At 51.0% G+C, this 26,000-nt stretch overlaps 1 protein-coding gene across 1 annotated transcript; it reads right to left on the reverse strand.

Annotated features, from left to right (window-relative positions):
- Nucleotides 1-4,709: 4,709 nt before the first annotated feature.
- Nucleotides 4,710-25,658, reverse strand: LOC135979442 (alpha-2-macroglobulin-like). Its single transcript, XM_065579807.1, has 12 exons — nucleotides 25,520-25,658; nucleotides 24,124-24,280; nucleotides 23,714-23,788; nucleotides 21,705-21,870; nucleotides 18,537-18,760; nucleotides 17,320-17,538; nucleotides 16,890-17,017; nucleotides 10,897-10,987; nucleotides 7,651-7,719; nucleotides 7,123-7,225; nucleotides 6,145-6,186; nucleotides 4,710-4,878 (listed from the first exon to the last, which is right to left on the reverse strand). Exons 5-12 carry the CDS (start codon nucleotides 18,669-18,671, stop codon nucleotides 4,853-4,855), a joined length of 813 nt encoding a protein of 270 aa, XP_065435879.1. The 5' UTR covers nucleotides 18,672-18,760; nucleotides 21,705-21,870; nucleotides 23,714-23,788; nucleotides 24,124-24,280; nucleotides 25,520-25,658; the 3' UTR covers nucleotides 4,710-4,852.
- Between the last annotated feature and the right edge of the window lie 342 nt (nucleotides 25,659-26,000).

Consider the following 26,000-nt stretch of genomic DNA (forward strand, 5'->3'; position numbering starts at 1 on the left):
AGCCCCCATGTCCTGATACTGTGCAAATGTGTGGGTCTAGATTAGCATTTACAATCATTTAACAAGCAATTGTCAATCAATTACAACAGGAGAACAAAAAGAATGAGGAATACTTGTGGCACCTTAGAGACTAACACATTTTTTGAGAATAAGCTTTTGTGGGTAAAAAACTCTGTGTTCTATCTGATTTTGTTAATAACTATTTAACTTCAGTGCCAATTGAGTATTTTGGATAAAGGATACATGTGTGCAAGGAAGGAATGAGAGAGACAAATTTCCCCCCAAATTTTTACTATCCTGGGGGACTAGGACAGTCCCCCTTTTGCCCTCTAAGTGGCACCCCCAAGGATTGACACCTCCCCACCCAGGCAGAGCAGCTTAGCCCTCGCAGAAATGGGGGAAGGCAGTGGCAGTGACTCCACATGGGCCCCCCAAACTGCACCCATGGTAGACTCCTGACACTGCAGTGGACCCCACCACTCCAAGCCCCAGGCTCCCTCTGCCTGGAAGGAGACTCACCTAGTGCTGCCTGCAGTTGGAACAGGCTGGGAGCTGGAGACTGCCCAGGAGATCTGGGTAGGAGGCAGGGCGACCCACGTGAGCAGCATCTCATTGCTGCTGATTAGGCAAGGCTTCTGCAGAGCAGAGGGAGTCCTGCACTCTCTGCTCACCTACCACTACCCCTGGCTGGAGCAGCTCCCCGAGGCTGCTGGAGGCCCCACTCCCCACTGAGGGCTGAAGCAGGGCTGGGTCAGCCCCTGCTGCAGCCAGCTCAGGGGCCACAAAACAGCTGATGGGGGGCAGGGCTGCATTCAGGGGAGCCTGCCAAACAGCTGATAAGCACAGTCGCCTACCAGCTGATCAGTGGGGGCAGGGCTGCCGTGGAACTGCTGATCCGTGGCCGGGGCCGCAGCACCACTATTGCCGGGGGGTGCTGAGCACCCGCTAATTTTTTTCCATGGAGTCAGTACCTATGGCTGGCAGAATGCTTGGATTCCAGTTGTCATGTGTTGAAAAGCAATCACAGCTCAGGAAACCGCTGCTATTTTAGTCTTCCCCACAAACCAGCTTCCTGGATGTAGAAGTGAAAATGTAATCATGGGCAGAGGAAGGAAGAGAGAGAAAGGATGGTGGTTTCTAGTAGACACCTTCTCTAACCAAACAGCCAGCTTATTAGACACTCACTGCAGTTCAGATAAAGCCATGTTAAGAGCAGGCAGGCTCTGATTGTGCTCACAAGAAGAGACGTCCTTCTTCCTATGTAATAACAACATGCATTCTTCTTCAGGCTGGAGTTTGATGCTTTGGTTGAGAATCCTGGACTAGTTATGGAGAATATTTACTCCTTCTCGTGACATTTGCCGTTCCTTTTTTTGTGGATGCAAGGGCTGCAATTCCTACTTACGGGTTGGGTGCTGAAATTGTCCAGAAAGGACACTCAATTCTATGTCAGTCTCTGCCAACTCCACACCAACTTACCACTACCCCATCTGTCACGCTGCCTGGAGTGGCTCACAACCATGCAGTGCCGTAACAAGGGCGAGGCGAGTGAGCAGGAGCACCACCAGCTTTTCTGCCGCCCTAGGTGGTGGAAGGTCCCGCCTCGAAATGCCGGCCCCCACAGAGGCGGCGGAAGGTCCCGCTGCCAAAATACCACCGCAGTCGCCGCCCCCCAAATTGTAGCGCCCTAGATGTGACGAAGTGGGAATGTTCTTGATGTGTTATTTGAATGCTGAGTGGGGAGTATTGACCTGGGAAGGTTGCAGGGGAGTTTTGCTGGGGCTGCCTGCATTGAGGAAGGGAGGATACCTGAGTATGTAACATGAGAACCCAGGACGGGGGTTGGAGGCCAGGTGACACCTCTGCCCGGGAAACTGGACAAAGACACAAAGGCTGGGGGAGGAGCCGGGAAAAGGCCAGAAAGGAGGAGGCTGAAGGGAGTGTGGAGGTTTGGGAGCTTGTTGGAAGATGGGGAGTGGGGACCCGACGGGGCTGTGACCTCCCTGGGGCCCCCAGATGGACCTAACTAAAGGGGGAGGGTGCTGTTGTCGGTATCGGCAAGACCTGTTTTGGACTGTGTTCCTGTCGTCTAAATAAACACAGTCCAAAACAGGTCTTGCCGGTACTGACAACAGCACCCTCCCCCTTTAGTTAATTCTCAGCATTCAACTGGCTGGCTGAGAGTCACGGTGAATCACTGGAAGCCGGGGGTGCAGGGCCTGGTCTCCCCCACACTCCGTGACACTAGGCGACCGCCTAGGTTGCCTAATGGGTTGCTACGGCCCTGTGAGTGAGGCACTTGCCTCGGGTGCCCAAAGCTGAGGGGCGCAGAAAGCGGCAGAGAAAAAAAAAAGCTGCTGGCACAGAGATATTTAGGGTGATCTCCCCGCCGCCCCCCCGCGCCTCCCCCGAGTGTCCCCGGGCCCCGACTTGCTGCCCCCCTCCTTCCCGGGGCCCTGAGCAGAGAGTCACTGTCTCTACCCTGCAGCTCCATGCTGCCTCCCTGCAGCAACTGCTGCCGCTGGGTCCTAGTGCCCCCATCTCTACTGCCAGGGCATACTGACTCTGAGCCTGCCCTTCCCCCTCAGGCCGCAGTCACTGCTCCTGCCCCATGCTGGGCAAGGAGGCAGCCCCATCCCTCACCCCCAGTGAGGCTAGTCAGGGGCAACAGCAGGGGAGGAGGCGCACACAGCACCCCCTGGCACCCACCACGGAGGAGGCGAGAGAGATTCCTGTAAATGAGAGGGGCCCTAGGAGCACATGCAGTGACAGTGGTGGGGGCGAGTGTGCTGCTGGGGGGGCAGGAAAGGGGGGCTCCTCCCCCAGAGCTTGCTGCTGCCGGCAGGGAAAGGGCTGGGGGGAGTCCTCCTCTCTGGCCCCTGTCCTGGAGCAGCCGGCCTGCACCCCAAACTCATCCCCAGCCCTGCCCCACCCCAGAGCCCATACCCCCAGTCAGAGCTTTCACCCCCCACTGCACCCTCAACTCTCTGCCCGAGCTCTGAGCCCCTCCAGCACCCCAAACACTTTATCCCCAGTCCCAGCCAGAGCCCACATCCCCCCACACCCCAACCCTCTGCCCAAGCCCTGAGCCCCTCCCACATCCCAAACCTCCCATTCCCAGCCCCAGCCAGAGCCCTCACCCCTACTCTCGCCCTGAGCCCCTCCCACACTCCAAACCACTCATCTGCAGCCACAACCCACAGCCTTCACCCCTGCACCCCATCCCTCTGCACCCCTCCCATCCCCAAACTCCCTCCCAGAACCTGAACCCCCTCCCTTCACACCTCTTCCCATCCCCAAACTCCCTCCCAGAGCCTGCACCCCAATCCCCTGCCCCAGCCTAGGGCCTGCACCCCAGACCTCCTCCCTCACCCAAACTCCCTCCCAGAGCCTTGGGTGGGTGGGTGAGGGGGGTGGAATTTGGGTGGGGGCGGGGTCTGGGCACCACCAAAATTTGACATGGTTGCAGAGCCGTAACTAGATATTTTTGCACCCAAGGCAAGAATATAAAATTGTGCCCTACCCCAGGGCCGGCTCTTCGGCGGCAATTTGGCGGTGGGTCCCTCAGTCCCTCTTGGAGGGAAGGGCCTGCCGCCAAATTACCGCCGAAGAATGAATGAAGCGGCGGCGGTAGAGCCTGTGATTCTGGGGGGTCTAACTCATGATTTTTGACTGCTTGGGCTGGTAATGTTGCTTCCAAGATGGTCTTTGGTTCCAGTCCAGTTCCAATCCAGAGAGGGACTCACAGGTTAAGAGAGGAGGGAGGTGCTGGATATCAGCAGTGGCCACTAGGGATCAGCATGTGTCCTGAGAATGCTGGGAGTTCAGGTCTGCAGGGCAGGATCGGGGGTGGCAGGTTTAAATATGAATGAAAATAAGTGGTTCAATGCACCTAAAAGGTGGCTATCTTTAAAGTTGTCATCTTGTCAATAAATTGTATGGTTTTGAATTAATAACCCTGCTGATACTTGTGACAGTAGTTTTAGAGCCTGTGGTTTCAGGTGAGTGAGTGTGGACAGTTGCAGGGGTCTGTACACATAATACAACATTATGGCAGAGAACTCTGCATAAGTGCTGAATATTGTAATAGCTGAGACATGAGGGTTTTTTTTTTATTAAAACAATCTCTATTATAAGTGTTGGAGATTGGCAGGCAGGACTCTTGAGTTTTCTAACTAGCAATGATACTTGATTGACTTTGTGCGTGACTGTAGGCAAGTCACTTAACCTTTGGGTGTTTCACTATACCCATGTATAAAATGGGGGGGGAAAAGAGGAACCGTGGGGGGGGGGCAGCTCCACTCAGGAGGGAGGGGGAGGAGAGGGGCTGGGGAGGAGCAGCTCCGCATGGGCCTCGACCACTTCAGCCAAAGGAGACCCCATTACATGTTAGCCGTATCAGGCCCCGGCTCATAGCTGAGTATTTCTGTTTATAACCTGTAGCGGGCAGAGAGACTCTACAGTCCCACAGTTCATGTTTACAAGTAAGGAACATCCCGCACTAGTCGCTAGCTGGAAAAGGTGAGGGCTATTGGACACAATGGTGCTTAGCAGATCTTTTCCCACAGACTCTTTCCCCCGGCTGGCTGCGCAGGGCAGAGCCCTAGCTGGATGGGACACACCTGGACCTGAGAAGTCCTGGGTGAAGCTGTGATCTGGGGCTGAACAGGGATAAGGGGGCTGGGAACAGAGAGGCCAGGAGCCATTGGTCAGGTTGGTGAATTCATTTATTTGTAATGTTTGTTTCCCTCTTTTTGCTGATGTTTTCTCTCTGTTGCTCCATCCATCCACCTCGGCCTGCGCAGGGGCTAAGCAGGTGGGATGCGGGAGGCTCGGAACACGACTCCATCCCTCACACATTGCTCTGCTCGGCTCCCACTGTGAGGGGAAAAGGAGCAGGAACAGAAGGGGTTTAGAGAAGAAAATTGCCACGCCACTGCTAGGCCTTGATACAGAGCCAGTAACACACATCCAGGGCTGGGCACAGCTGCTCCACCGCACAGCACAGCACAGCACTGCCAGGGTCCTGGACAGGAGTTTCTATGGCCCTGACCTCTCCCCACCAAGGGCAGGGCCATGCCTCATCTGCCTCCACATGGAGTGTCTCAGAGCACTGGGGAGGTGCAGCACAGGATCCAGCGCTGGCTGTGTCAGCCTAGGGTCTGGCTGGAACCATCCCTGCTGTGTCTGACACTGCAGAGCAGCCATGTGGCAGGGAGACAGCCCAGCTGGGATGGACGTGGGGCCCCAGACATGCTGAGGCTCAGCTCGGACATTGACTTCGGGAGCGAGGTGCGGATCCGAGGAGCACGTTCTCTCTCCGCCCCTTTGTTCCTATGGGACCCAGCGCAGACTGGAGTGAATCCATTTACACAAGAGCCAGCAGTACCCAGGGGAGGGAAGGGAGCTCCCTGCACTGGGACTGAGCAGCTGCCTGTGGATCAGCACCAGGGGGAATGGAGCCCAGAGAAGCCCCTGGATGCTGAGATCCTTCCCTGGGCCTCTCAGACCTGCAGAACAAGGGCTGGGAAAAGGAGGCTTCTGCTGAGTCCTGCTGCTGGGAGACCCTCCCCACCTCTGTCTGTCTGGCTCTCCTGTGCTTTGGTTCTTTCATTCACTCTCTGATCCTCCCTGTCACAGATATTTTGGCTCCTCTGATCCTACCCAGAAGCAGGAAGTTCAGACCCAGCTGCTGGGGAAAAGGGGGTGCAAGGAGTCTGAGCTTAGAGGCCAGGCTGAGCGGCCTCAGGTTCTTATTTGATCTGAGCCGGGACAGCCCATCTCTGAAAACGTCACACAGACAAGTGACCCAGGGAGATGGCAGGGACTTGCTGGCTCTGATTGGGCTGGAGCCTTCGCCCCGCCCCTGGAAGTGCCTCTCATAAACCACTGCAATGACACAGTTTCAATACGGCTCACGAGGCAGAGGCTGCAGCAGGGAGACGTGTAAAGTGAGCGATGAAAGGAGCATCTGTCCCCCGGAATAAGCAAAGACGCCATCAGTGCAGGCAACAAACCCCTGTGCAGCCACCAGTTCCGACTGCACCGGGGATGCACTGCCTGGAGCTGAGCTCTCGCAGTGGGGAGTAGATCCGGGGGTGCTGTGAGCAGGACGAGGGGAGGAAATGGCTCTTCATACGTTACCTTTGCTGCAGGGGGCGCTGTACTCAGCGATGGCAAATTCATCTGGAAGACACAAGGGAAGGGAGATGTGATCAGGGCTGTGTGAGACCCAAGCAGGACTCCTCGCGCTTCCATCAGGCCCTGCGGCAGAGAGCTGGCACCGCACCAGAGATCTCAGGCAGGAGGGGAGGGAGCCCTGTCTCCAGGGGCACTGGGGGAACCTCAGCTGGGCTCCAGGGGAGGAAGGCAAAGGTTACCCCAAGGCTACAGCGCAACAGGCATCTCCAGCGGGTCTGTGCCAGTTGCCCTATGGCTGTTTGCACCTCGTCTGACACACGACCGCCGGGGTTGCCGTTGGGCTCCGGTTTTGTCACCCGATGTCCTAGCTGGGGAGGTGGAGGAGCGAATGTGCCTCCCCCAGGTCACACCCAGAGCTGGGATCTCAGGGCAGGATCTGAACCCAGGACACTCCCAGATCCTTTTGGCTCTGACCTACCTGGGTTGGCACCTTCCCTCTACAGTGCGGGAGGGGTCTGGGGCTCATGGTGCGAGCATGAGGCCAGTGGAATATGATCCCTCGCCCATAATCCCAGTGTGCCCCACACTCTCACCTGGGAGAGGGGTGACGCTGCTGAGATGGGCCTGTTGTGTCCAGAGATGAGAGGGGGACGCTGTCTGCGTGGGGCGAACCGGTGTCAGGGATGGTGGCGGCAGGGCCATTCGGGTTGGAAGCAGGAGGAGAAGGGAATGGGGTTTGCCCTTGAAACTGCGTGGGCAGTCGCTGAGGAGGCAGTGCTCGCGTGAGGTTTCCAGCTCAGCCCCAGGCCTGTCCCCACCCTCAGGAGGCAGCACGGGAATGAGGAGGTGGATCATCGAGAGAACGAGGCCAAACACAATCCTGAGCCCAGCGGGTCCCCTGTGGCTCTGACTGTGGCCTCTTCCTTCCCTGTGACAGGCCCATGGGGGCTAACGTCCCCTCAGCCCTGCCCCCACACGCACCCGTTTCGTAGTAATCGTAGACTTTCACCAGTGCCGGCTTCAGGCTCTGCACGGGGAAGTCCTGCTCCACCGCGAAGGAGAAGCTCCGAGTCACGTTGCTCACCTGGGGTGTGTGTGGGGGAAACAGACGAGACTCAGGAGGCAACTCTGAGCCACTTCACCCTTTCCTTCCCCATCTCCCCACCCCTCATTCTGCAGGTCCAGCATCTGCCCCCCTTGGCTGCAGGACCTAGCAGGGATTCAGGCCCTGAGGGAGAAGCCCTGCCGCCCCGATCCCTATCCCCCAGGTACAAGCTGCTCTTCCTGGTACCCATAGGCTGGAGGGAGAACAGGAAGGCCCAGCTCTATATGTTGGGGGGGAACAGGAAGAGCTGCACAGAAAGGCTGGGGAGCAGCAGCAGCTGTGCAGCAATACATGGGTTTGTTTTCCCCGGCCAACACCCGAGAGTTCCCCGCTCAGTGCCTCTATCAAAGGTATGTCAGGGGGTGACTCTCCCTGGCCCATCCCGGCCCCCTGTGAGCGCTCACCTGCTCCATGTAGAGCAGCACGTGGTTGGTGCTCAGTTCTGTGCGGTGGATGTGGTTATGTCCTTCCAGCTGCCAGCGGTAAAGAGAGAGAAGCAGGATGTAACTGAGCCCCCTTCGAACCACCCCAGAGCCCTAAGGAATGGGATGCTGAAGCAATCTCACAACTCTTAGCAATTATCTTTGAGATCTCTTGGAGGACGGGTGATTTCCCAGGGGATTGGAGGCAGGCAAACAGAGTATCTATCTTAAAAATGGGAACAAATTGGACCCAGGAATTCATAGACCAGTCAGCCTAACATTCATACCCAGAAAGATAGCAGAAGAAATTATTAAACAGTCAACTTGTAACAGGATTACAAGATAAAGCCAGCATGGATTTGTCAAGAACAAATCATGCCAAACCAACCTCAGTTTCTTCTTTGAGAGGGTTATGGGACCAGTGGACAGTGGGGGCGGGGAGGGAGAGGAAGCTTCTGACACAGTCCCACATGACATTCTCACAAGAAAATCAGGGAAATGTGGTCTAAATGAAATTATTATAAGATGGATGCACAAGTGGTTGAAAGACTGTACTAAAAGGGCAGTCATCCACGGTTTGCTGTTAAACTGCTAGGGTGTATCTAGTGGGATCCTGCAGGGGTCAGTCCTGGGTCTGGTACTATTCAACATGATCATTAATCACTTGGATAATAGAGTGGAGAGCATGCTTCTAAAATCTGTGGATGACACCAGCTGGGCGGGGCTGTAAGCACTTTGGACAGGATTAGAATTTAAAACGACCTTGCCAAATTAGAGAATTGGTCCGAAACCAACAAGATGAAATTCAATAAAGACAAATACAAAATACTACACTGGGGAAGGACAAATTAAATGCACAACTCTAAAATGAGGCATAACTGGCTAGGGGGTAGTACTGCTGAAAAGGATCTGTGGGTTATAGAGGATCACAAATTTAATATAAGTCAGCAATGTGATGCAGTTGTGAAAAAGGCTAATATCATTCTGGGGCATATTAACAGGACTGTCATATGTAAGACATGGTATGTAATTATACCACTCTACTTGGCATTGGTGAGGCCTCAGCTGGAGTACTGTGTCCACTTCTGGGCACCACACTTTAGCAAAGATGTGGATAAATTGGAGAGAGTCCAGGGAACAGCAACAAAAATGATTAAAAATGTAGAAGATCTGACCTATGTGGAAAGGTTAAAAACTCTGGGCATGTTTAGTCTTGAGAGAAGAAGGCTGAGGGGGAACCTGATAACATATTTGAATATCCTTAAGGTTTGTTATAAAGAGGATGGTGATCAATTGTTCTCCACGTCCACTGAAGGTAAGACAAGAAGTAATGGGCTTAATTTGCAGCAAGGGAGAGTTAGAAAATTTTTCCTAAATCTAACCTAACTGTAATGGTAATTAAGCACTGGCACAGGCTTCTAAGGGAGGCTGTGATTTCCCATCCCTGGACATTTTTAAGGACAGGTTAGACAGACACCTATCAGGGATAAGCTAGGTTTACGTGGTCCTGCTTCCTCACAGGCAGCTGAACTTGATGACCTCTTGTGGTCCCTCCCATTCCTACAGGAGAGTCCTGTGTAGGACTATTTTTTAATCCCGCTCCCGCTATTACGGCAATGGGTCCTGCGGGATCCCAATCCCATTGCAGAGCTCTACAATAGTCCCACACAGGGCTCTATCCTATAGCTCTGTGATTCTTGGCTGGTGCCATAGACACTGACTCTGTGGGTGCTCTGGGGCTGGAGAACCCATGGAAAAAAATAGTGGGTGCTCAGCACCCAATGGTGGCCCACTGATCAGCTCCTCCCCTTCCCCCCCCCAGCGCCTCCCACCCATCGGTGGTCAGCTGTTCAGTGGTGTGCAGGAGGCTCGGGGGCGGGGGGAGGGAGAGAAGCAGGGGCAGGAAGAGGCAGAACGAGGGCAGGGTGGGCTCGGGGGAGGGGGTGGAACGGGGTGGGAAGAGGCAGGGCGGCGGCAGTCCTTGGGGGAAGGTGGCAAGTGTAGGCAGGGCCTGGGGCACAGCAGGGGTCAAGCACTCTCAGGGAAACCAGAAAGTCGGTGCCTCTGGCTGCTGCTTTAAAGGAAGAGGCAAAATCTGTACTGTGGCCCCATGGGCAGTGCATAATGCAGGCTGGGAGAGGCTAAGCATCCCCAAACCTCCGCTAATGCGTCCAGCCGTGGCCCCAGGGCTGGGCTGCAGCAGGGCTCCGAGCTCCTCCAGAGCTGGGAATTAGGGCTGCTTCGCCAGGCCAGCTGAAGTTCCTCTGATTGTGGTGGGGGGCTCAGGGCTCCTCTGGCCCCAGTGGGTGAGAGTATGGGGGTGGGGCCTCAGGCAGAAGGATCAGGGGAGGGGTGGGGCCTTGGGTGGAAGGGGCAGAGCGGGGGCTAACCTCTTCGAATGGGGGTTTCATGCCCAGCCTATGTATGGCCCCACCCAGCTGGTGGACTGAGATATGAAGTATCACGGTTTGAGACCTGTGGGGCTAGGCCACAATCAAGTGCAGCCTCAACTCATTGTCTGACCCATCTCCTGAGGGGAGGGCTGTGGCTGTGGGCAGGGCTGGGCTCTGAGCACTGCCTCCCCCTGTGCTGCTCACAGGCTTCATTAGTCTGATGGCATCACACCTCAGGACCCCTCAAGGGACACCTCCCAGCATCTGAGTCTCCCTGACGAGATGCAGGGCCCAGGGTGGGCTCAGGAGTGTGTGTGTGTGGGGGGGGAGGGAGGGGTGGTGTTAGAGCTGGGGGAGAACAGAGGGATGCAGGGAGGTGGGGGCTCATCATTCTCTCTCCCAAGCACCCCGCGAGCCCAGCCTGATTTCCCCTTACAGGAGCACTGCCCCCTCCAGGGGAGACTGTGAGGTGCCTCCAGCTGGGCCTGCTCCCCCTGTGTGTAACAGTTTATCAGGGAGTCACTGAGTGGGAGCTCAGGGGGATGGGACGGGGAAAGAGTGGGGAATCAGGGGAGGGTCAGAAAGAAGATATGAGGTCAGAGAGACGGGAGACAAGGGGGGGTCTGATGCTGGACAAGGGACTAGGGAGGTGCCAGGTTGCACTGGTAAAACGAGGGGTTGGGGTTTGGAGCTGACCAGGGCCAGAGTGGGGTTGGAGTCATGGGGCCCTAGATGCACACCTGGTGAGGTTGGGGTTGTGGGGAACTGGACTCCACTGGGTTGTGGGGCCGATACCCCTGGGGGGCTGCGACCCATACAGAGAACAGGCCATTACCATCCTCACTGATGACTTCATAGGTACGAATCCTGACAGCATCTTAACGTCAATGATGACCATGTTGGAGACGGGGCGTTTCCCTGTGTAGCTGGGAGACCAAGTGGGAAACGAAACAAGGTTTAATACATCTCAGCACAGAGCTGATGCACCTCCCACCCTGCCTGGCTCCTGCTAGTCTAGTCCTGGTCCCTGGCTCCCTGCTCTGCCACTACCTGTCTTTCCTGCCCCGCAGCCCAGCCCTGCTGCTATCCCAGTCCTGGGCTCCGCACACAGCTCTGCCAGTGCCCCTCAGTCCTGCCCTTGGAGCAGTGGAAGTTTGTTGAAAGTCCCTGAAGCAAGACAGCATCCTTTCCAATAAGGGGTTCAGTTAAATTACTCCCATCGTTGGTGGCAGGAGGAGGAGGGAACAATTTAAATCAGGATTTAAATCACTTTTTTTTAAATTATTGATTTAAAATAGAGTTGAGGATTTGTAAAACCAATGTAAGTATTGGTGCTACTGCTACTTTAGATTTGCAGTTTGTGATGAACTAAGTTATAAAAACTCGTGTTTCAAAATGCCACTACAGCTGGGGGATCCTATTTGAATTTGACTGAACTTCTAGACAGAAAAACAAAATACTGGAAGTGAAGGCGCTGTTTCTGCAAACTGTTTAGCAGGTACTGTAGGGGATATATAGAACAGGTCTGGTATGAATGATTAATAACTAGTGATTCCTTCCAGCCCTCAAAAATGAGAAAAGCCATCCACCTCTGTTTATCCCAAAATAGGATGCACTTAGGAATAAAATGGTTCACATCAGGTGAGACCCTTTGTCTATGGACCCACAGTTCAGCCAAGGTCAGGAGTTGCTCTCCCCAAGAAGAGAAACTAAAATGGCTAACGAGAGTATTGTTAATCAGCTAGAAAAGAATCTCTCATTCTTTGCATATGGACAAAACCTCTTTCTCTCTCCTAATCTAGCTAAAAAGAACTCCAAGTTATCAAGAAAGGATCATTCCCTGCTTTCCTATGCAAAGTGGCCCAAGAGATGGGTGGGGAAGCTGTAAGTTAAACAAACCAGAAGTGTGGCTGTAAGACTGAAGGTCAAATTGGGTGAATTGCCCGTTTCCCCAAGAAATCCAAACGATTATCTTTCCACCCCAAATTAGAAGCTGAACATTGTTCTTGCTAGTAAATATTAACCTTTTATGATTTTTGTATGTTAAACTCTCGTAATAGTTTTATATACTAACCAAAAGCCTTTTCCTTTTGTGTATCTATATAGTTATTGCCATATACATATTGAAACTAACCCAATGGTGAAGGGAAGATGATGGAATGAATGCAATCGTTTACTCTGGTTTTTACCCCAACTTCACTAATATAGCTCAGACAGCAAGGGAAGGGAACCCCTCAAAACTACTGAAAGGTATCTACAGAAGTATGTTATCATAAACAAGACTGGGTAATTAATAAGGGATGCTTATGATCCAATTATGTTCTGTGATTGATAAGAGGTATTTGTTATTACAGATGGGTTCTATAATGGATGGAATAATGACCTATTGAAACACGTTTTTAACTCATTAAGAACTTTCAGTTGTTACAGCTGTTAGTAATAATGACTGGATTAGAGATTCCTTTTCACTCATCAGTCAGGTAAATGGAGGCCCATAAAGGAAATTCCATCAGCAACTAGGAAAACAGAACACATGGTAAAAATAATCATGGGAAAGTACTTTTTCCTCCAAAAAGAAGTTTCTTTATCTCACACTGTATAAAAGGAAAGAGCGTTGGAAAGTTAGTTTGGGAATGAACACTCTCAGCATTCCACCAGGTACAGAAGAAGGGAATATATGTGAAAGAAAACAGTCGATTATAGTAAAAATCTTAAATGAAACAAACTGTACCATAGAATCCCTGTGGGTATAAATTCCATGTTTGAATAATAAGAGTACAACAGTAGGAATATGCTACTGACCACCTGACTTGAATAGTGATGGTGAGTCACAAGAGTGAAATGCCTGCAATTTTTTTAAAAACACCATAAGAGAGGCTCAAATTATATGTATATCCCAAATAAAAAAAAGTAAGAGGACCAAAAAAGTGCCACTGTGGCTAAACAACAGAGTGAAAGAGGTTGTTAGAGAATAAAAGGACATCTTTTAAAAACTGGAAGTCAAATCCGACAGAGGAAAATAGAAAAGAACAAAAACTATGGCAAATCAAGTGTAAAAGTAAAATTAGGCAGGCCAAAAAAGAATTTGAACAGCAACTAGCAAAAGGCTTAAAAACTAACAGCAATTTTTTTTAAGTACATCGGAAGCAGGAACCCTGACAAACATCAGTGGGGTCACTGGACAATCAAGGTAAAGGAGCACTCAAGGAAGAAAAGGACGTTGTGGAGAAGCTAAATGAATTCTTTGCATTGGTTTTAACTGCAGAGGATGTGAGAGAGATTCTTATACTTGAGCCATTCTTGTTGGGTGCCAAATCTGAGGAACTGTCCCAGTCTGAGCTGTTAATGGAGGAGGTTTTGGAATAAATAGATAGATTAAGCAGTAAATAGTCATCAGGACCAGATGGTATTCACTCAAGAGTTTGGAAGGAACTCAAATAGGAAATTGCAGAACTACTAACTGTGGTACGTAACCTATTGCTTAAATCAGCCTCTGTACCAGATGACTAGCGGATAGCTAAAGTAATTTGCCAATTTTTAAAAAAGGCTCCATTGGTGATCCTGGCAATTACAGGCCGGTAAGATTAATTTCAGTATCGGGTAAACTGGTTGAAACTATAGTAAAGAACAGACTTATCAGAAATAGATGAACAAAATTTGTTGGGGAAGAATCAACATGGCTTTTGTAAAGGGAAATCATGCCTCACCAATCCATTAGAATTCTTTGAGGAGGGTCAACAAGCATGTGGACAAGGGTGATTCCGATCTTGGGAGACAGGCCAGTCCTCGCTTACAGACAGCCCCGCAACCTGAAGCAAATACTCACCAGCAACCATACACCACACAACAAAAACACTAACCCAGGAACCTATCCTTGCCACAAAGCCCGTTGCCAACTCTGTCCACATACCTATTCAGGGAACACTATCATAGGACCTAATCACATCAGCCACACCATCAGGGGCTGGTTCACCTGCACATCTACCAATGTGATATGTGCCAGCAATGCCCCTCTGCCATGTACATTGGCTAAACCACAGTCTCTACGCAAAAGAACAAATGGACACAAATCAGACATCGAGAATTATAACATTCAAAAATGAGTCAGAGAACACTTCAATCTCCCTGGTCACTCTATTACAGACCTAAAAGTCACAATTATTCAACAAAAAAACTTCAAAAACAGACTCCAACGAGAAACTGCAGAACTGGAATTAATTTGCAAAACGGACACCATTAAATTAGGCTTGAATAAAGACTGGGAGTGGATGAGTCATTACACAAACTAAACTATTTCCCCATGCTCATTTCCCCTCGCTGGGCTCGGGTAAACACTGAGGTGGCAAGCTTTTCAGATAATACAAAATTATTCAGGATAGTTAAGTCCAAAGCTGACTGTGAAGAGTTACAAAGGGATCTCACAAAACTGGGTGACTGGGCAAAAAAATGGCAGACGGAAATTCAATGTTGATAAATGCAAAGTAATGCACATTGGAAGACATAATTCCAACATACATATAAAATGGTGGAGTCTAAATTAGCAGTTACTACTCAAGAAAAAGATCTTGGAGCCCTGAAAAAAAAATCTGCTCAGTGTGTAGCAGCCTTCAGAAAAGCTAACAGAATGTTAGGGACCAGAATGTTAGGGATGTTAGGGATGGGATAGATATTAAGACAGAAAATATAATGCCACTGTATAAATCCATTTTATGCCACATCTTAAATACCGCATGCAGTTCTGGTTGCCCAATCTCAAAAAAGATATATTAGAAAAAATACAGAGAAAGCCCACACAAATGATTAAGGGTATGGAACAGCTTCCATATGAGAAAAGATTAGAAAGACTGGAAGTGTTCAGCTTAGAAAAGAGATATGACTGAGGTCTATAAAATCATGAATGGTGTGGAGAAAGTGAATAAGGAAGTGTTATTTAGCCCTTCACATAACAAAAGAACCAGGAGTTACCCAATGAATTTAATGGGCAGCAAACTTAAAACAAACAAAAGGAAGTACTTCTTCAAACAGTGCACAGTCAACCTGTGAAACTCGTTGCCAGGTGATGTTGTGAAGATCAAAAATATAACAGGGTTCAAAAAAGAATTAGATAAATTCATGGCGGATAGGTCCATCAGTGGGTATTAGCCAAGATGGTCAAGGACGCAACCTCATGCTCTTGGGTGTTCCTAAATCTTACTGCCAGAAGTTGGGCCTGGACGAAAGGGAATGGATCACTCAATAATTGCCCTGTTCTGTTCATTCCCTCTGAAGCATCTGGTACCAGCCAATGTTGGAAAACAGGATATTGGGCTAGATGGACCTTCTTTCTGTATTCTGTACAGAGCTGTATTAATCTTTGGTTAAATAAGCTCATTTGAGCTTGTTATTGGACAATCTTGAATCATTATTAAATTCAAACTTGCAACATTCTATATGTGGAAAATATCTCTTGTTCTAATACATAATGTAAAATGCTTATGTACAATAAAAGAATGTGTGGAGTGTGTCCTCCAAATTTAGAAGATAAGGGATTTTGTTGGTTTTCATTGTAAATAATTGCTGTGGTCTAACAATAATAGGAATTGTCTGGCACAAGGAAGAAGAAATGTTAAAAGATATAAACCAGGGTATAACCTGGGAAAGTGACAGAAATTGCTTAAAAGCAGGGATCCTAATTGATAGTAGGGGCTAAAAATGATATACAGTCCTTGAAATGAATCAAACATAAACAGCCTCTAATAAGAAAAGAATTGAAGAAAAGAATTGAAGAAATTTGTTATACACAAATGCCATGTACTGGATACTAATGGAAGCAGCAAGCAAATGGAAAGAATATGAATAAGAGAATGCTTCTTACCCTCTTAGGAGCCCTGAAACTAGGATATATAAACTGTATTTTTGGTAAAAAATTCTCCCTTAGTAGCATAAAATCTCTGTCACTTCAGATCCAAACTGGTTCAGTGTTAGCACTAGGAAGTTATTTCAATACACTAGCTAAGTCATTGTGAGCTTTTTGATACACACTTTCAAAAATAGGAGCTTAAAGTTAGGTCTGGTCTACACTACAGACCTATACCTATGTCACTCTAGGGTGTGAAAAATCCCAACCCAAGGGATGTAGTTATATGGATCTAACCCCCCATGTAGACAAAGCTAGGTTGGTGAGAGAGCTTCGCCTGTCAACATAGCTAGTGCCTCTCAGGGAGATGGAATAACTACGCCGATGGGAGAGCTCTCTGCTGTCGGTGTAGAGCATCTTCATTCAAGTGCTACAGCAGTGTTTTAAGTGTAGACTTGTCCTTAGGCGCCGAAGCCCATATTTTGGCATCTAAGGGTGGGTATTGTAAAAGCACTGAAATGATTTAGGAGCACAAGTCTGATTGAACTTGGCCTGTAAATCCTGGTGAAGGAGAATGGCCGGGTCAAAGCATTCAGCTGCTGTGACTGGGGGCAGTTCGCTCTGTGGGAGGGTGGTGGTGGTTGCAGATAGAGGACAGGCTACTGGCCGGGCAGTTTTATGTCTGAGTTTGTGTTGCTCTCACATTAAGGGTGTTACTAAGATGCTGACTTGTTTTTTTCAGTCTCAGAGAAACAAGCCCAAAACAATCACTCTAATAATTTAGCGGGAGAAAGTAAAGAGCTGGCAACACAGAAATACAAAATCTGATTGACATTGAAAAGAGCAATTGCAATTAAGAAAATATCATGATTTAATTTTTGGAAAAATATTGATTTGTATCAACTTTTCTGGGGGCTCCCCTCACCTCTGGAATGACTCGTCCCCAGCCCTAGGGCTGCTCCGGAAGGTCCGGCCCTGCGAGGGGGAGTTACCTGATGTTTATGGCGATGTTAAAGGTCCTTTGAGCCCTGGCGCTGTCACATGTCTTGGGGACTGTGTGCACCTCCAGCGCGAATGGCGCCTCGCCCGGCTTGGGGAGCACGTTGTACCTCAGGCTGGTCTGAAAGAGAATAAACATTTATCTGTGTATCTCCATCTGTCCATCTCCTCTATCTCCTTCCTTCTGCTCAGTTTCATTCTTTCCTTTATCTCTTCTCTCTCTCTCCCACTTCCCCAACTCTCTCTGTCAACTCTCTCTCCTCCTCACACCTCTTTCCTATTTTCTCCTCCTCTCCCCCATCTCTTCCTCTCTTTTCCTTCCCTCCCTCCCCAATCCACCCCATCTTGCCATCTCCAATGGGAATGAGATGGGCTCCCCTCAGCAGCAGCCTCTCCCTCTCCACTTGCCCCAGGGCCCCATACCTGCACGTAGACACATCCTTCTCCTGTCACCCCCATGCTGTAGTCCCCTGGCACCTCTGGCAGTGCCACACGCTGGAGCAGCAGACGGTTCTTGTGATCCACCTGGAACTGGGACTGGAAGTTCCCTGTGGATTGCAGGGTCACTGTGGATGCTCCTCCGCTCTTGGCATAGGTGGAGACTCCATATCGGGACAGTGCCTGGAGCGCCACCACTGTGTCCTGCCAGACAAGAGATGGGCCCAGGTGCCCAAGGGGATGAATGAGCCATTTCTATGGGCCTGGAGCCCCCACTCCACCGACTCTTCCTACACTGCAGTGCCCTGATTTTCCCATTTCCACTCCTCACTCCCACAAGCCATTCACTCTATCCCCTTGGGCCCAGATCCTCAAAGGTATTTAAGCACCTTTCTCCCACTGAAAGCAGCCAAGTGTCTAAGTACCTTAGGGAACCTAGGCCTTGGGATCTCTGACACTCCACCACAGGCATCTGAGGGAAGATGCCACCACCCTTGCCCCGAAGGGACAGTTCAGGACCAGGTGAAATAGGAGCTGCGTGTAGCTCAGCGAGGACCCTGGTGAGGCAGCCAGGAGGCTCAGTAATGGAGTATGAGAAAGTCTTTCAGCCCTTTGGGTATCAAGCCAACCAGGGAAATGGTGGAACATGGGGCCAATGATTGGTCCTGTCTAGAGAGGTCACTCCCTGATGTCCCAGCCTCCAAGCACCAGCATGGCCTGCGCCTGCTCAAAGGGGTAGGTGGCACCTCCTGTTTTGTTGTCACTCAGGATGATGCTCCCCTCCTCCCTTTCGGGTATGTCCGGCAGTGACTGGCTGCTGCTGCTTCTCTGGGAAGGCCTCTGCTCCTGAGCTGAATTGGCCTGGCTGGATGGGGTCAGTGCTTGGGGGAGCTGGGGATGGCACTGCACTACCTTGTGAGTGCTCAGGGTGACTCTTCTGTCCTCCATACACAGGAGCATCACTTGTCCAGTCTCCTGCCTCATTAGCCCCCCTGGGCCTGTGGGTATCTGATGTAGCCATGCTCCATGCTGTGACTATCCTATGATCTAAACTAAACTATACAGCCAGGAGACTGCCACCCCTTCCCTCTCCCCAGGTCAGCCTTCCCCTCCCCCTGGATTACTTGTCTGTCTCTTGCCCTCTCCTGTCTGCCTCCCACTCCTGCCCTGCGTGTCTGAGGCTGGGGATGGGAACAGCTCACCTGGGTGGAGGAGAAGCCCCCATTGGGATTCTGCTGCTTGCTGATCCACTTTGCAATTTGAGCTGCTAATGACAGGTCATCTTGGGATGGCGCCGGCTGAGTGGTGAGGTAAGTGAGGAGCACATAGGACGTCATCTCCACCTCGGCGGAAGGAGCACGGGGGTGATAGAAGGGGAGATCGGCTTTCGGCTCCTTCCCAGGCCTCTGCCAGTGAATGGAGCCATCTGCAGCGGGAGAAGGGAGAGGGAGGGCAGGAGAGAAGGAAATACAGATGCTTAGTACATGACATTTCTAAGGGGGTTATTGACCTTCTGCTGTTGTGGGTGGGAGAACAGAGCCCCCTGTGCTCGTTTGGCATGTTGACATGAGACGTGAAAGGATTAAATAGTCCCTCACTTGCTGGTCGAGTGGATTTATACAAACCTTGTGGTACGAACACTCAGTGACTAATCAGGCTGCCACCTCTGTGCCTACATCCCCTTTATCTTATGAAGGCACATCCCAGGAATGGACAGTAGCAGCCTTTATTGGGCTCTAAAAAAGTGTGAGGTCGCTAAGTGGCCCCAGGCGCTCAAGGCCGAAGGGTTACAGCAGTGACGGTTACACCCCACTCCAGCAGGGTGAAGAACCCATAAGTCCATTTCTTACCAGCACAGTCCCAGTTCTTCCTGGGATTTCCTGGGACACCAGGACCTTATTTTGGGCCCCCTGGAATGATCTGTTTTTTTCATTTTATCAGTCCAAACATCAGTCTTCTCCTCTTCGTTTGTCTCTTGCTGTAGGGAGCAGACATCACTCTGTGCTGACCAGGGGCCATCGCTCCCATGGAACGAGTGTTCAGAGCGAGGAGCAGTGCTTGGAGTGAGGAATGGAGCGGAGCCAGCAAAGACACCGGCAGAGCTGTGCTATTGCTCAGTGGGAACGATACCATTTGGTCAGGGTTTCACGATATGCTCACTCACAGCACTGAGGTGTGGGGGGTGGGACTCTCAGATACATCTGTGTCACTGAAAAGTTAGGCACCGGCAGTCCCGGCCCCAGCTCTCGTTTTGAAAAAGTTCCCTTTGTCTTTATATGAATATTTCAGCGCCTTAAGAAAAGCAACAATCAAACCATCCCCACAGGAACTTGCCCTAGGGAAAGGGGACCCAGGCCCAAATCTCCTCTCCCTGGTGATGACCTCTATGTACTGGGAGCTGTAAGGCATCTCCCAGTGTCCTAAAATGTGCCCCCTTGATGCTTCTCTCCATGTAATGCCCCTTGGACCAAACCATCCTCTGCCTGACCTGCTGCCCCCTGAGCTGCTCTCGGTGCTGGCCCACCCCTGGGCTGCTGTAGCCAACAGAGCCTGGGGCGGGGGGGGGGGGGGGAGGAAGCTAGATGTCACTGAGCTGCTTCCTCCCCCAGCAACAGGCTCCCTCCTCAAAATGGGCGACAGTCCTGGGGGGACGGAGGGGGGGACAGGAATCCTACTGAGGCAAAGGTGGAGAGGAGGGTAGTGACACCTGGACCCAAAGGAGCAAGGAGAGGGAGAGGGAAGGAGAAACCAGGGGAGAAGGAAAGAAAAACCTTGGGTGAGAGATCCTAGGGAGGAGGGCAGGAAAGGGAGGGAGAGAATCTGCACACATGGTTGGGGAGGAGGGGAAAGACACTCAAGAAGGGTGGAAGGGAGAAAAGACGCTTCTAAGACCTGGCCAACACACAGATTTTGTGCCACTACAACTATTTTGGTTAGGGCTGTGACTTTTCTACTGGTACCTCTAGTCTGGGCACAGTTATACCAGCATAAAGGTGTCTTGTACTGGTAGAGCTGTACGGGAACAGTTCTATTGGTATGAACACCTTCACACTGCTATAATTGTATCCACACTGGGGGAGTCACGCCACTTTAACTATACCAGTACAGATACAGCAGAACGAATTTTGAGGGTAGACAAGGCCTGAAGGTCCATCTACCCTGGGGAAATGCTCTGTGTTAGAAAGGAAAATGCATTAAGCAGCACACTGGTCAAGAATACTTGGCACCTAGCATAGACAGCGATGGCTGGGCTTATAAATTCATTTTCTATTTGTAAATTTAGGCTCTGGGGTGCCCTCAGGTGAGCTACAGGCAGCTAATGTGATCTGGTTGGCCACGACCAGCTGCTGTTTTTCACCCCAGCTGATCCTGTCTAGACAAGGTGCTGAGTTGTCTTTAGCAGTGTGTCAGCTGATGCATTTTCTAACACAGTGAGTTTCCTCACCTGCATGAGGCCTATGAGTGTGGGGCTGAGGATCTGTGTTTGTGGGGGCTGGAGCAGGGGACAGAGAACCCAGGTGTCTGTTGTGACGGGAAGGAAACATGGAGTGTGCGTGTGCTGGGACCCTGCATAACAAGTCCCATGTGCACTAGGGTTGGGGGCAGCCTGCGTGTGTGTGTGAGTGGCTTTCGGGTGGGGGAGAAGGAGCCTGTGTGTGAGTGGATCCTGGGGCAACCTTGCATGCGCTTGTGCATTAGCTTGTGCCTGGGGCAGGCTGCAGTGTGTGTGTGGGGAGAGAGAGATTTGTGGGGTACAAGACAGCAGGACAGTATGCCTTTGATTTTGTGGGCTGGGAAGTAGGGTGTATGTGAGAGCTTTTGGTATGGGAGGCAGGAGAGAGTTTGGGAGACTTGGGGGAAGGAGGAAGAGAGCACGAGGAAAAGAAAGGAGAGACCAGTTATTTCACAGTATAGATAAGGGGAAAACAGACTGAAACAAACTGAGGAAAAGCTAACAAGCTCCGGAGTAGAGGAAGAGGGCAAATGGAGGGAAGGCAGGGACAAGGGAAAGGGCAAATGCAAGGGAGACAAATACAAAGGGAATGTTGACATTTTACCTAATAGGTAGGTTGGATACTGAAGGATACAATCAATGATCCAGTTTAAAAGGGCAGGGATACAACATTCTGTGAGGTCAGAAATGTGCCAGGGGCCGGCTCTGGCTGCCTGGGCTGCCTCTCTCTCAATCTTGTTTCTTCATGTCAAATAAGACATTCTCCCGCCTGGTCCTGGTGCCTCCTAACTTTCCCCTGCTGTGGTTTCCCCTCTGAGCACCTGTATATGATTCTCAATACATGGTCACCTTACAAGTAGGGGAAGTAGGGCCAGTGGGCTGGGATGCAGGAGAAGGGCCCGTCGGGATCTCTCACCCTCTTTCACAGCTTCCTTGTCAAGCGAGTCCAGCAATGCCCTGCGCTTCTCCTCCTTCCCCGCCAGGGCAAAGGCGTAGGCCAGTAGCGCCCTGGTGTACACGTGGTTTCCTCCCTGCTCTGCGGCTGTCTCCAGACAGAACAGAGCGTTACGGACCACAGAGTGCTGTGTGGGGAGAGAGACATGGGCTGAGAGAGGGAAGGGAGAGGTCACCATGGAGGTGAATTTAGTCTGTGAGCTCAGCAGGCAGGAAACAATATGCACTTTTTCCATTTTATGAAGTATTTTTTTCTGGACTTTCTGACACATGGGTAACTCTAAACAATAACTGACCTTTCAGAGCCATATTCCCCAGGACACTCTCTCGCTTTCACCACTCCAGCAATGCGTAGTGGCTGGTTTACAGCTGCGTTGCATCACTAGGCTAGCACTAAGCATCCAGAGCGAACCAGTGATTGGTGAATGGCGATGGTGTACTGGGGAACCTGACCCTTTAAATTTGTCCTGTGGTCAGTACTCACTTAGGAACATTTGAGAAGCAAAGTTTGGAATCAGACATTTCCCATAAAGACATTCCAAGGGATACCAATGTGCACAGGTGCATACACAGCAGGGCAGTTCATCTGTTTTCGTCAATGGCTGAGAATGGAAAGTCCAGCAGACAGTCCCATTTTCAGTGGCTTGAAACTCTTTTCAAAATGTTTTGATCTGAACCTTCCTAGCACTTGGTGTCTGCTAAGAGAGGGAATGAGTTCAGCTGGTTTTGAGACAGGAAAGCCTGAAAACAAAATGCCTTTGGGGTTTATACTCCTTCTATCTGAGAAGGGCTTAATCAGGACATCAACTTTCCTCAATTAAATACAGGGGATCAGGTTAGTCTAATGACAGTGGATGGGAACTGGCTGCCATGTCATCAGGACAATGTTAACAAGCAGGCCATGTTGGGCCACATCCACTTGTCTTGTCTGCCTGCAGCCAGTAGCACCACACATCTAAAGCCTGGTCTAGACTCAAGTTACAGAACTCAGCTTTTCTGGGCATAGCCTGGCACACGTTCACACTCAACTTGCCTACTGACAAAAATCCTCAACTTCTGGGGGCACACTGACTCCCTTTTCTGGAGCGGCATAAGCCCCATGTCAGTGGAGTTATATCAGCACAGTGGTAAGGTGTATGCTCACTGGCAGTACCAGTGTAAGTGGTCCTTCCACTGCAGTCCCACAGTGCAACATTCCCTTTAGCAGACACTGTCTGGCAGCACTTTTGAACCAAGGGCCCAGTGATGGGAAGCCCGCCTGGCTTTTACACAGTCAGCACATTCTCCACAGCCACAGCTGTTCCTGCTACTTGCTACCTTGTCCCACGTGCTGAGTGAACATTTCCCACAAGCACAGCGAAAGCTACGCAGCAACATTTCCGCACAAGGCAGTGCTGCTGAAAGTGGCACAGAGGGCACTGGGATGCCTACCCACAATGCACCACACTTTTGCCAATCTGGCCTGATACTAGGTGAACACAACACGCTGGCACAACTGGACCAGTGTGAACTCACTGCACCAGTATAGTCTTTTCGGTTGCTCGCTGATGATAAAACTTTTGCTAGTGTGATTTCTGGGTGTGGAGCAGACCTAACTGAAGGAGAACAGAAATCAGCCCTTGATGGGGACCCATTTGGCTGGTGCCAACTGCCAAGGGGTTAAGTGTTATTTACCCAAGCGTTAAATATCTGTAAAACTCTAAGCTGTAGGCTTGTAAGAGAGGATCAAGCAAACGCCACCTCAAAAGTTTTTAAACAAAGATCATATAAAAGGATTAGAGAGGAGACAGAACCAGCGCCTTGGACTGGAAGGGAAGCTCCAGGGAAATTCCAGTTCCAGATTTGGACCTCAATTTAAAGACTTTTCTGACTGGATTTCTCCCTTTTTTAAAGGCTTCTCTCTCGGGATGGGAGGCTGTGACTTGGGGGTCCCCAGCTCTGTCTGTGGCTTGAGAGGTTACAGGTACGTACAGTGACGGGCAGAGGAATCTCCAGCAGCGCGATGGTGATGTAGGCAGACAGCGTGACCTCATCGTCCACCCCACCCTGCAGGGAACCACAGAGAGAGGCATTAACCCCGAAACCCCGCCCACTGGCCCCTCCTCCCAGGGGCGTTCTACATCCCTGTTCTTTCCACACTATGGTAGCTTCCAGGTATCTGCCCCTCTTCTTTCCTCTACCCATGGTCGCTCCATGTACAGTATGGTTCTCCCCCGCTCTTGCCTCCCTTGCTAGATCCCATCTCCAAGCCCCCTGCCCCAGCCCCATGTGCTGCAGTGGCTGAGCTGTTCCCATGCACAGTTGCAGGCTTTCGCCGTGTCACTGGAGTCCTGTATGGGTCCCATGAGGCCCATGGGAAGCCAGCTGGATGGATACGTCACCTTTATGGCATTGTTCAGGAGCGTCCCGGAGCTGCGGAAGCAGCCGTTTTCCTTCTGCTTGCCAGCGAGCCAGGCCAGGGCGTCCTGGATGTGCTTCTCCTCGATGAAGATCTGAGAGCGGGCCTGCGCGAACGACTTGAGGACGAAGGCCGTCAGCCTGCCACAGAGAGCGGACAGCGGTGAGAGCTCCCTCCCATGCCCTGTGCTCGCTGGAGGGGACGGGGTCCTGGGGCATCGCCAGCCTGAGGGGAAGCAGCAGGGGCCGCAGAGCTAGTGGCCATGGGCCCGGGAACCATTATCTCATTCAGCCACCTACTGACATGTAGCAGAGCCTGGGGGCAAGACCCAGCAGTCGTCTGACAGGCCACAGCAAAACTGTCCGTTTTAGGACAGGAAGTGAGCCAGCTTCCTGCATTGGTTTCAAACTGCCAGGGCACAGTTTAGGGGGTAGAAGGTGGTTGTCCAGAACCCTTGGGAGAACAGTCCTCAGCATCTTCAGTGACCAGGAATGGCCAGGACACTGGCTCTGCACTTTCTTATTATAAAAACAGCAGCACAGCACCCCCTAGCATGAGACTGGGCTCAGCACTGAGAGGGAGAATGCCTCTTACTGAGCAACCCGCCCCGCTCCCTGCAGCACAGCGCCCCCTAGCACCACACTGGGGCAATAGAGTCAGTAGTGGCAGAGGGAAGAGCAACCCCTACAGAGCTGCCCACCCACCACACCCTGCAGAACCTGTTTCTTCACCGAGCAAGGCATGCACTAAGCATTGAGGGGCTGTGATGGCTCCACCCTCAGTTACCAGCCACCTCATTATCCTGAGGGCAGTGGTGGCTAAATTTTCCGTCGGAGGGTCAAACACATAATTTCAGAAAGGACAAGTATCCACAATCAGGACTTCTGGGTGGATTCTCTGCCCTGTTTTGACCCCTGCACCTTGCTCAGGTAACACAAAGGGAGCTGAAACTACCAGCATGTCACCCAGCAGGGGAATCTTTGGCCGGCACTTTTACGCCATCCTCCATATAGCCCCTAGTACAGAGAGTGAGTGGCTGGAGTGTGCTGTGTTCTGGACACACCGAACTGACGTATGATCCTCAGGGGACTGTGGCCACCTGGAGCAAGTTAGAACAGCCCCCAGGCTGCTCTAACCTGAGCTGAGCAGGGAATCAGATGGCTGTAAATGGTTATTAATCCAAAATCGCAGGCCTCTAGCATATGAACTAAGGGAGATCTCCCTTCCCTACCACTTCTCATAGTTGCCTTATCCCACATCATCAGCTCTAGAGCTCCTCCCGTCTCCTCCGCCCCTTCATGATCAGCACCTGTTAACAATGGGCAAGCTCCAGGTTATAACAAGAGAAGGGAAAGAATTCAGCAGCACTGAAATCTTACCAGGTGTTCCCTGATGGCCCATAACGTGGCCCAAATGTGCTGTAGGAGCCATCCCAGTGTTTGTACTTCAGCTGTGTCTGGTAACCTGAAAGGGAGAATGAAGTTGGGTTTTACTGCAATAAAGTCCAGCTAGGAAAAGAGAATTTTCAACCCTGTCTACACACAAACATCCTGCTTTAATTGTACTAGTTGCGTTAAAATGCTGCAAATCCCCCAGTGTGGATGTAGTTAGGATAGTATAAAAGTGCTAATACCAGTACAGCTTGTTCCCAGATGGGAAAGGGATAGAACTGCATCCACACTAGGGGTTGTACTGATTAAATTATTTTGGTAAAATATCACCTCCTAATTGAAATAGTTACACTGGTAGAAAGCTGGGTTTAGATCAAGCCTTGGACGCAGAAGCAGGTCCGATGTAGAGTACACAAGCCAGGCAGGCCTCCCATTCCTAAAAACAGCCTCAGTGTCTCAGCAGAGAGGC

This window comes from Chrysemys picta, unplaced genomic scaffold (genome assembly GCF_011386835.1).
Source record: "Chrysemys picta bellii isolate R12L10 unplaced genomic scaffold, ASM1138683v2 scaf872, whole genome shotgun sequence".
NCBI classification, from domain to species: Eukaryota; Metazoa; Chordata; order Testudines; family Emydidae; genus Chrysemys; species Chrysemys picta.

Excerpts from the sequence above, each read along its gene's own strand:
- LOC135979442 (XM_065579807.1), bottom strand. The coding sequence starts at position 18,671 with ATGACGTCCTATGTGCTCCTCACTTACCTCACCACTCAGCCGGCGCCA. Across the intron at positions 17,539-18,536 it reads GGGGCTTCTCCTCCACCCAG|GACACAGTGGTGGCGCTCCA; the intron begins GTGAGCTGTTCC and ends CTTGTCTGGCAG. Across the intron at positions 7,720-10,896 it reads TGAAGTCATCAGTGAGGATG|CTGGAAGGACATAACCACAT; the intron begins GTAATGGCCTGT and ends TACCGCTGGCAG.